General features: G+C 54.0%; 1 protein-coding gene across 1 annotated transcript in view; it reads left to right on the top strand.

The window, feature by feature from the left end:
• Positions 1-1,355: 1,355 nt before the first annotated feature.
• INSR (insulin receptor) overlaps positions 1,356-11,162 on the top strand; it is a 38,469-nt gene continuing 28,662 nt past the window's right edge. The window contains exons 1-2 of the mRNA XM_052699696.1: positions 1,356-1,478; positions 5,556-6,107. Of these exons, the coding sequence (XP_052555656.1) occupies positions 1,403-1,478; positions 5,556-6,107 (628 nt within the window). The 5' untranslated portion in view covers positions 1,356-1,402. The remainder of the gene's footprint in view (positions 1,479-5,555; positions 6,108-11,162) is intronic.

The following is an 11,162-nucleotide window of genomic DNA, read 5'->3' as shown; positions in this document are numbered from 1 at the left end:
ATTATCACATGGAAAGCAACGAGAACGTGAGTAAGCAGAAGCAGGTTGCTATTACAGTCACATTCCGAATTCCACGCAGCTCTGGGGATGACGTGTGGCTCTTTCTGCTTTGTGCAAAGGCTCTGATACGAGGCAGGCTGAGCTGCAAGCACAGAGCGTGGTTTTGCTGCCCCTTCCCATTCCTTCTGCCCTCACTTCCTGCAGTGTCCTGAAGTGAGCAGATTCTGAGTCTCCCACACTCCTGTGGGTTGTAAATAGAATCTGAGCAAATGCCAGCGAGAACAGAGCTGGGGGGAGCATTGATCCCACAGCAGCAGCTCTGACACACCTTCGTCCTGCTGCAATGATCACAAGGGAAGCAGTGCTGCTCGCACAGGGCCCTTCATCTCAACATTCCAGTGCTTTGCAAAGGGTAGAAGCGGCCATTGCTGCCCAGCGACCACAGCCGATCTTGTTTGCACGCAGGTGACTTTGAATCAGGCCCCGTCCTCAACTGGGAAACACAAAGGGTCAGAGCGAGCTCCCCCAGAACAGCTGTGGGTTCATTGGCCGCTCCTCCCGCCATTCGCAACTATGGGACACCCCTTGGCTCCCTTCATACAGAGAGATGGCAGATATTTACAACGGTGCAACCTCTCTTAATGCAGCTCAGTGCCTGCACGGCGCTGGGCCGGGGGCTGCCTGCTGCTCCGTGGGGAGAACTGTGCACAGCTGATGGAGGGCAAAGATTTGGTAGAACCTCTTTACCGAGCGGGGCTGAATTAGAAAGGTTTTATTCCCGCAGTAGCTCCACGTCTTGCAGAAACGGGACTGCAAACGCGCGATAAAATGACTGCAAATTGCCAGGAAACGTCCGGTAATGGCTTCATACAACGGCGCAGCGAGGACGATTAAAAGAGGAGGGAAAAGGGCTTCAAACGCCGCGTCCCTGCGTGGGAACCGGGCGGGCCGGGCTGCGCGCGGCTGCTCGGCGGCCAACAGCGCGGCACCGGGAGCGAACGGCACCGGGCCGCGCGCAGGGCCGCTCTCCGCTCCGCTCCGCCCGCGGCCGCCCCCGCCCTCAGCGCAGCGCCCCGGCCCGGCAGGTGGAAGCCGCTGCCACCGCCGCGCTCCTCCCCCGTCCCGTCCCTCCCGGCTCCGCGCCGCCTCTTGCCGCCGCCCGCTCGCAGCTGACGGGGGCAGCCCCTTGTTTACTGGGCAGGAGGCGGCCGCCCGCCCGGCCTGCGCTGGAGGGGCCGAGAGCCGCGTCCCGAGCCGGGCCGGGCTCCGCAGCGGGGACCGCGGCCGTTCCGCGGGGCTCTTTCCGACGATGCGAAGCCGAAGCCGGGCCCGGCCCCCGCGCCCGCCCCGCGGCCTCTGATTCGCCCCCGCCGGGACGCGCCGAGCGGCTGCAACGACGGCCATGGGAGCGAGAGCGGCGGCGGCGGCGGCCGTGGCGGTGGCCGCGGTGTTGGCGGCCTGCGGCGGCCGCGCGGAGAGTGAGTGCGGGCGGGGAGCGGGGGGCGGCGGGGCGGCGGGGAGCCGAGCTGCGGCCCCGCACCGCGAGGGGAGAGGCGGCCCCGCAGCGCTACCCTTTGAACCTCTGCGCGGCGGGGCAGGGCCGGGCCTCGCGGCGGGCGGCGCGGCCTCCAGCGCGGGGCGGCGGGGCCCGGAGCGCTCCCGCGGGGGGCGGAGAAGGGGGGAGGCTCGGGTGACCTTCATCGCTCGGTTCGGCGCTTTCGGCCCCGGGCGGCTGGGAGGCGCGACGGCCGCCGCTCCGCGGCTGTTCGGCCGCTCGTTCGGCGTCCCTCCGGCGTCCCTCCGGGGCCGCGCCGGGAACGCGTTGTGCCGCTGCGCCGGGCGGACTCGCGGGGTCCGTTGGGGCCGAGCTGCGCCGCGCCGATCCGTCCGGGCCGGGCATCGGGCGGGCGTCGAGCAGCGCCGTGTGCGGATCGCGGTTCTGCTCGGGCACGAGGCGAAGGAGCCGCGCGGTGGGACGGTTTGTGCCGTCGGCGAGTTCCAAGAAGGTGAACGTGTTTATTGGGAGATAAGCGGGCAGGTGCCGGGGCTGCCCAACGGCCCGCCCGTCGGCTTTCCCACCGCGAAAGGCAGCGGCGAGAGAACAGCTCCGAATCCACCCGCGATTGGGCATTTCTGAAACGTCGCCGGCGCTGCGAGAATAAAGCGCAGAGCGCAGCGCTCGATGGCAGCGCGGCTTCACCCCGCTGTGAGCTTCAGAGCCCCGTGCCGCCTCACGCCGAGGTTTGGCATTGAAGCCCTGAAGGAGGCCCTGGAGGTGCGCGGCTCCGGAGGGGCACAGCAGCGCAGCGACGGGCTGGTTGGTGAATAGCACTGATAACAAATACATGCACACGCTGCTCCAGCCCGCCGATGTCAGATCTGAAAGCGTTGTTGTTGCTGCTGCACCGAAGCGCTGTTTATTTGCTTATTTAAAAGCTAATTCTACTTTTTATTGCAAGTGTAAAAGGTGAGCAGTTCGGATGGTGTTTGCTGTGTTACTCCACGGTAGGAAAGGAAAACATGCTGTACAATTGTGGATGGATAGCAGGAGCGACATAGGAGGTGCAGAAGCAAAACCTGGGCTGGAATGTGTATTGCTCACACAGCACAAACACTGCAGTAAACATCTCACAGCCTGCTGCTGTGCTGAGGTCCAGCTCAAGGGCCCTGCAGTGGCTCACACAGCACAGTTGGGTGGGGGGATGCAGCACAAAGGCTGTGTGAGCACAGCACTCGTTGTTCCCGGAGCAGTGGAGCTCATGGAGGCTGCGTTCTGGGCAGTGTCTCACATTCAGCACTGTGTGCCCCGTGATAACGCTGCTCCCCAGTGACGGTATTGTCTGATCTTCGAGCCTCATGGCAGCATTTCTCATGCCCCATACTTTTCTCTTCCCTCTGCTTGTTCACTTGACCAGAGAGCACTCCCTCCCCTTCTGAGTACGTCGTCGTGCTGCCCTGGGGATGCTCACCCATGGGTTCCCTGTGTTGGGTGCTGCCCCTGGGCTGTGGATCCATACCCCACATTGCTGAGTGCTTCTCGGAACTTGGCATTGTTCATATGTAAATGATGGAGGTGGAAAACCAAAGTTTGAAAACGAATGTCTCACTTATAGGTGTTTTTTGTTCATTGAGGCATGGCTGCAGCCTGTCCTGGTGCTGGGCAGGATGCTTTCTGCTCCATCACTTATCCCAGGGATCACCCTGGGGCCCTTTTCCCGTTTCCTAGTGCTGCAGCAGTGCGTAGAGCTGCCGTGGTTTGGGCTCCATCAGCCAGCGCAGTTTTTCTTAGGCAGTTCATTTCTTGAAGCAGTTTCCCGTTGGTCATCTGAAATGATTTGTGGGCTTCCCATGTCATCCTGGCAGACCCAGTCTGGTGCAGACCCAGAGCAGCAGCAGTGGCTCACGGAGGTCCCAGGGTTTGGCCTGTGTGCTTTTATCACATTGCAGCCTTCTTCATGTGGGGGTGTAGTGAAACTTGTCTGTGACAATTAATTGATTGGATTTTTTAAGTTACTTCGTTCTGAGTAACCAGAGACGGAGGAGCAGCTCCTCTCTGGCAGCAGGAGTGTTACTTCGCCTAAATCTGCTTCTCGTTGTCCTGGTAACAGTGAATGCTCGGCTGAGTGAGCAGCTGCACTGAGCTGCTGCAGAGTGGGATTCGGGCAGGGGATGGGGCTGAGGGCCCTGCAGCAGAGAAGCAGATTTGGCTTCACGTGGTTATGGCTCCTTCTGCTGGGTCCTGGAGGTGTGAAAGAGGAGTTTGAGTGCTGTGGGTAATGCTTAGCACGTAAAAACTAACCTGAAGTAGATAATGAAAAATATACCTGAAATGTGATTCTCTCTACAGGTGGAAAAATCTGGCTAGAGCATTTAAATCTTCATGGGTTGAGCATCCCAGCAGCTTTTTTTCAGTTGTTTGTTTCAGAACAGACCTGGGATGTGCTCTGGGTGCCGCGGGGTCTCAGAGCAGCACTGAGCAGCAGCCCTGTGCCTTCCCTGCTCCGGGTCTGCGTGTGGCTGGAAAGCAGCTTGTTCTCCTCTCGATCCCCTGTAGGTCTGTGAAGCTCTTCCACTTGGCACCAGCTGAGCTGTGATTACGTTCCTCTTCCTCCAGTGAATGTCAGGAGCTCGTTAGAGGCTGTGGCAAAGTCAATCACTTCTCAGCGCAGGCAGATTGTTGGGTTCAGAATCAGAGAGAAATGTGCTGATTTTAATTGTTACTAAAAAAAACCCCAGCCTTGTTGCACTGATGAAATTTCTTCTAGATCTTTCCTTCCAACCCAAACCATTCTGCCGTTCCTGATGCTCTGTGCGCCTCAACTTCTTCCAGAAAGCATTTCTGAGGCTGTGCTCAGTGTGCCAGCAGCCCCGTTGGGCAGTAAAATTGCTCCGAGTCCTATTGCAGCGCTGCCAGTTTTATTTTTTTTATTGCAGTTGAGCAAAGTTTTAAACAATCATTAAGACGTTTGCATAAAATGTATTTTTAACTCACGCAGCAGTGGCACCCGTGGGGGTTTGACATTTGGAGCTGCCCAACATCTGCACGCACCTTCATTTCATAAGGCTTGATTACTGCAGAGTGATTTCTCGAAGCTCAGTTTTACAGTCAGTGGTCTGTATATACAGTGAGCAAAAAAGGTAAATACTCTGCTCTGTTAACTCTCAAGGGAGGATGTGTGTGCGCAGGGCAGTCCCGGCTGCAGGCAAAGAGAGTCCCTGCAGGGGATGCAGTCTCTGTATTTGGCTTTTGCAGTGCCGTGGTTGGGGCACCTTGCAGCCACAGCTCTGATCTCCCCACCTGTGCTCGGTGTCCCCTCTCCCCATCTCCGCTCCCTGGACGTTCAGGTTGCTGCCCCCCCTGCTCTGTTGCTCCCCATCTCCTGGGGCGGCTGCTCCAGCGGAGCAAGGCTGGGCAGGGCAGGGAGATCTGCAACCTTTAGAAAACAGTAACAAAGAAAGTCCCAGGGAAACACCTGATCTGAAAATAATGCCTTGGGCGGAGGCTGCTGGTGCAGTAAACCATTCCTGTCTGCTGGGCAGGAGTACAGCCTGCGTTCCTTCCCTCTATTTCCAGGCTTTTTCTTCTCTTCCCAGTGCTGCTGTGTTCTCCCCATTATTCCTTTCCAATCTTCCCCTCCCCGCCGCCATTCTCAATGACCCCCCCAGCACCCATTGCACAATGCAGTGAGGTGGTTGTGTCGCTGGCAACTATCTAAAGAAAACAGACTGCGTTGCATGGACACCTCCATGTCGGTAAACGCTGAGTGACGTCTGCGGCCCGGCGCTGCCTTTCCAGTCGTGGTAGAGGTAAAATCCACAAACTCAAGATGGCAGAAAGTTATGAAATCCCCATTCACTCGTGTTTTGTAATCGTATACCAGGGAGTGTTCCCAGCTCTGTTTCTTAAGGCTCCAAGCCTGCTTTGTGGCACAGGACCCGTCCGTGTAATCTGAATGCAGCTATATGTTATGATACAGTTGGAAAAATGGGTGTATTTAGCAAGCTAACAGTCACCTTAGAAGAACAAATAAACAGCATTGTTCTTTGCCTTCCAGTTTGCAGAAGCATGGACATCCGCAACAACCTGACCCGGCTGAGCTTGCTGGAGAACTGCACGGTGATTGAGGGCCACTTGCAAATACTGCTGATGTTTAAAACCAAGCCTGAAGATTTCCGCGAGCTCAGCTTCCCCAAACTGACTATGATTACAGACTACTTGCTTCTGTTCCGTGTATATGGCCTGGAGAGCTTAAAGGGGCTCTTCCCCAACCTCACGGTGATCCGAGGAACCCATCTGTTCTTCAACTACGCGCTGGTCATCTTTGAGATGGTTCACCTGAAGGAGATCGGCCTCTACAACCTGATGAACATCACGCGCGGCGCCGTGCGCATCGAGAAGAACAACGAGCTGTGCTACCTGTCCACCATCGACTGGTCGAGGATTCTGGACTCCGTCGAGGACAACTACATCATCGCCAACAAGGACGACAAGGAGGAGTGCGGAGATGTGTGTCCAGGAACCGTGAAAGGGAAAAGCAACTGCCCGCCCACCGTCATCAACGGCATCTTCATCGAGCGCTGCTGGACCCACGACCGCTGCCAGCGAGGTGGGTGAGCTGTCCTGAGTAATGCCCCCAAAGTGCCGTGGTTGGGTTCCCTGGAAAGTCAGCGCCTGCCCGGAGCTCCCAGCTGTGCTCTGTGGGTGCAGCTCTTGTCTGTGTAATAGTATTAGGAATTCTTCTGGGGCTTGGCTATGGGATTACAAGCCTGGGTTGATTGAAAGGCAGAAACGGAGCGGCAGGGAAAGGTCTTGTGGAATAAAGCTGACTTGGGAAGGATGCAATAACGTTTTTACTGAAACCTTCCTGCCATAAAAAGGTGTGAGATGGGTGGGTGGGTGAGCAGTGTTTGCACACAGCAGGAAGCTGGGAGCTGGTTGGGCTGGGAGAAGGGGAGGGGAGGAAGGCCGGGTTGGTGCCACGGAGATGCGCGCACAGCTGCCGTCCCGGCCCCCAGACTCCAGATCTCAGTGTCCATAGGGTGGCTTTGAACTTCACACAGGTTTGTTTCTTCCAAACTTGAAGCTGACCTTAATTTTGGTTGTAATTATACGTTTGGTTTGATTTATGTTAAGCCCGTCCGACAAGAAGCAAAGTGAATTGAGTTAAAAGTGACACATTCAGAGCTGCCTGTCTCCTCAGCGGTGCTGCATCCAAATGAAGCAGTGTGTCCTGAGACGAAATTAGGAAACTTGCGGGCTGAGGAGAATTTCTTGCCAAGCTCTAAAGGGCAACTCCGAGCGCCGAGTGCCAGATTTCAGGCGGAATTCCTAGCAGTATGCATAAACTAATGAAATTAATGTGGTTTCCCCTCTGCTGCTCCTCACCCCAAATTGTCTCGCTTCCTTTTAAAGAAAGTGGTTATTTTTTATTGCTGGAATAACAGGCTTTGAGCAGGATCATGTGAAAGTCTGTGTGCCTTTCTTTTCTGAAAGGAAACATAAGGTTGTAAAGCATTTTAGTTTGGAAGCTCTTCTGGTATACAGTCATTATCAGCAGTGCACCTGGTTTGCTGTGCATTCGTGGTCTGTTTTCTCCTGTTTCCAAGGGTTAGAGGTCGAACTGGAGGAGTTTTCTGTGACTAGAGCATTCATCACCCCTCATTCCTGTGAGTTTTGGGGCTGTGCTGCAGCAGACTGGAACGTATGGCTTTTCTCCTTTATGTGACTGTTTATTTCCACGAAACCGATAGGAATTTAACATTGCACCTCTGGGGCACAGCTCTCAGCTCCTGAGCCTCTCCCATGGGCGCAGCGCGGGTCCCAGCAGGCGGCAGGCATTGCTCTCACTGCGCTACCGAAGGAAGCCGACCTGGTGCCTCCGTATGGTTGGAATTTGAAATGGGAATTTGGGGAATTATTTCAGCAGTGCCAATCCTCCATTCGGTTTCCCGTGCTCCTTTTAGTGAAATTGGGGCGGCGATGCTGCGATGCCTTTTGGCTGTAATGGGCAGACGTTTCCAAAGACACCTGAATGAGTCTCATGTAGCTTTGTGGCGGATGCTGCTTCGTGCTCTCAGTGCAGCTGGTGCTCACAGGGAGATGGTGTCTGTCTGTGGCACCTGCCTTTGGCCTCACAAGTTGTTGTAACTGTTTATGAGCGCTTTTTCAGACTTTGTTTTGACTTTTTTTTTAGTTGCCTTTCGACTTCCTGCACTGACGCGCTGTGCTGCGGTAGCTATGGTAGAGGCTGTGGTATTCATTTAGAGAATCTGTTGGTGGAATTGCTGCATTCCCTGTTCTTTGCCAGCCATAACGTACCCTTCATGCATGTAATTGCTTTGTCACAATTACTGTGAGCTCGTGGCAATACAACTTGGGCTTTCCTTTGCCTAAAGAGCTTTGCAGAGAGTCTCAGGACTGAGGGCGTCAATGGGATCGAATCTCCCTCTGCGCTCAGGCAGCTTATCTGGGGACCTCAGCACCGAATGCTACAGCCCCCAGCACCCCCTGGCCCTGCCCTCCCCTGCCCATCGTGTCCGTGTCCCTCTGCTGCTCCTTGTGCATCTTTGGCATTCCTTCCTTTCAGCCAATTCCCGTCTCCCATTTGACTCCAGCACCAACTGAGTCACAGCACGCAGTTCAGAGCCGCTCCTGCAGCCCTTGGAGTCGTGCTGTGCAGCCCAGCAGTGTTTCAGTTGGTGATGACACGCTGGAGGCAGCAGAGCAGAAGATCTCCTTGTGGACCTGGGAGCTCGGGTGGCGCGTGGAGGAACTGAAATAATGTGGGCAGCTGTGTGCTTTGGGATGGCCGACTGGTGGTACTGGGGAGTCTAGAAGGGGACGCCCAGCGCACGCAGAGCAGCCTGCAGGCGTGTTGCTCGGGATGCGCGACAGAATCGTCCTTTCCTTTTTTCTGCGTCGCTCGTGTTGGTGTGAAAAACGAACAGCAGTTCAGCTGAGGCCAACTCATGTTGTATTTTGGGTAGGAAGGGAGAGAAATATGCAGTCGGTTTGGAATTTGGGTCTAGCCTTGTGCTGCTTGTGGCAGCCAAGGGCTGTGCCTCTTCTGGAGGTTTTCTATCTTTTCAGCCCACGTTTTTATAAGCCTTTTTTATTTTTTAATACATATGTATTTATTTTCATTGCTGTAGAAATTCAGTTCTTAGTTCAGCGCAGCGTCTTCACGCAGGGTGTCTCTGCTGAGGAATCCAGACAAGAAAAATGCTGGAAATGCCACGTCCCAGACCTCAGTTCAGATCTGCCAAACATGATTTTCATATTTTGCATTTTTTTTTCTTTCTTTTTTTTTTTCCAATGCAATAAAAAGTCTATATGTCTGTCACTGCTCTCAAGGAAGGAACAATTCCCACTGACATGGATTTCCTGCCAGTCTGCGCTCAGTCCTCTCTGTCCGTGTGTAATTTGAAGCAGTCTGATGTTCTCAGCAGTGCCTGGTTCGACCTTCTCCTCGTGTGCTGGGTCATCCAGAGGTGGAGGAAGGTGAGGGGAAGGAAGAGCGGAGCGGCCGAATGAAATTGACAGGGAAAGGATCTGTAACATCAGGCTGCCCTCAGTGAGCATCGCAGGGCTGCGCTGTGGGATGGGAGAACGCATCCAGAATACAGGGTGGGTTCTTCCTGGAGCAGATGGTGACGTCCAGGTTCTCCCATTCATCCTGAATGAAACCTCTGTCGGTTTCTGCCATCTTTGTGACACTGGGACTTCGTGCTACCAGGAATTGGAGCGTGGGCCATTTGGGGTTTGTCTGTAGGCTTTTCACGTGATTAAAAATAAAACTCGTCTCTCTATCAATTAAATGCAATCAGGAATTTGTTAGCTTCATTAAAAGGCGGTGGAAGGTGTGTGAAAGCAGGGGTAGAATAGAGCAGGTAGAATTGAGGGTGTTTTGGAGTACTTGGACGTCATGGAGCTGCTAAAGAGAGGCACCGTATGAAAATAATGATGCTTGTCTGGATTTTTTAATGATGTGTAAGCAGGTCTGGAGACGAAGGGCGCAGCCAGATCTCCCTTTCATTTTCCTGTGACCTATCCAGGAAAAATAATGGGGCAGGTGAGGGGCAGGTAAGGATCTGAAGGGTTGCTTCAGCAGCCTGCTTTGTTTCCTGGTACAAACAGCACAACAAAGCGCTCTGAAAAGCATTGCTCAGTCCAAAGTGTTTTTCAGCTGCTGAGAAACAAAACGGAGTGCTTTTCAAGGGACTGTGCCAAAAGGAATGCTGAAAATACGAACATCTTCAAGGCAGTTTTAAATAATAAAGTTCAGAGGTGTGTGTGGGAAACGTTTTGTGATGTTTACTTAGGTAGAAATATTACTTAGCAACAGTTTCCTGTAATTTTTATGTGCTGGGAATTTCTGTAGCCATAAGCTTTGCTTTATTACCTTTCTATGGGAAAGGGGTCTCAGAGCACTGAGCGGACTGAGCCAACCCCAAGGGCAAGATATTTTTAAAGCTTCACACACAAAGAAATGTTTCCAGTCGCTACCACACGAAGTGGAAGTGCTCCTTTATTTGCAGATCTGATAAGAACTGCCTTTTTTCTTCCCAGCTCTGACAAATGCCAGATGGAAGTTGACACCCGATAATCTCTCTGGGGCGTCAGTTCCCATCCTTGCCAGGCGACAGCATCAGGAAGTGTGTGTAGTGCTGGGGCTGCTGTGATGCCTCCGAACAGCCACAAGTCCCAGACTAATTCACTTGGGCTGGTGAAGAGCTCATAAGGCATTTATGGTGCTCGGTGGTGCAGCCCAGAGCCGGGGGGCACAGCAACAAACCGAGCTGGGCTCCATGCAAGATGCCCGTGGTTGGGTTCCGTGGGGCAGAGGGGTTTTCTCTGAAGACTGGAGCAGTGTTGATCTGTGCTGGCTGAGCTGCCCATTACTTCTGTCCCCTCCACTCATGGAGGTGTTTAACCCCTTGTGTGCCACTGCTGACGTGAGCCACGTTTGGGGTGGGTCAGCTCTCAGTGGCTCAGTGTCGTTGTGATTTCCAGGGCTGGCATGCCAAGAGTGCTCTGACAGAACACTTATTTTTCCCATTTGAAGTACGCTACCAAGTTACTGTGTTTGCTTAAACCAGGGAACTTGCTTTAGCCCTCATTAGACAAAACGTGGAAGGCTGGCAGCACTTGGCGGGCAGGTTTGTTGGAAGTGCTGCTGTCTGGGCATGGCAGAAGAGAATGATAAAGAGCAAAAAACCTGAGCAACAGGTTAACCAGTGTTAGCATGGGTGCCCTGCAGATGGTTCACCCGTGTGTGGGGGTGAAGAGGATGGTTTCATTCACAGGGGGTCCCCAGGGCTGAGGGCACTGGGTGAGGTGAGCTCTGGGTGTCCCATGTCTGCCTCCACTCAGCCCTCCTCGTACAGGCGGAGCAGCAGTTCTTTATTTTAAATCTAAATCTTTCATTATGTGCTGAAAGGACGTCTTGTGGGAGGCACTGCAGCGCCGTGAGCCGGTTGGCTCCGTACAAAGGCGTGCATTCAGCGTGTGTGAGAAGAGCAACTGAAATCTGTCCCTTGGCAATGCTCTCTAAAGCATCTCTCTCTATCAGGAATTGTGTTTGACAGGGTTTGCTGCTGTAAATAAATCTTGTGTTAAAAAAACAACCAAATCATGCAAAAACACAGGCAGGCAGTGAGCA

Source organism: Tympanuchus pallidicinctus, unplaced genomic scaffold (assembly GCF_026119805.1).
Source record: "Tympanuchus pallidicinctus isolate F22 unplaced genomic scaffold, pur_lepc_1.0 scaffold38, whole genome shotgun sequence".
Classification (NCBI taxonomy): Eukaryota; Metazoa; Chordata; class Aves; order Galliformes; family Phasianidae; genus Tympanuchus; species Tympanuchus pallidicinctus.
This window is presented reverse-complemented; position numbering and strand designations above follow the sequence as displayed.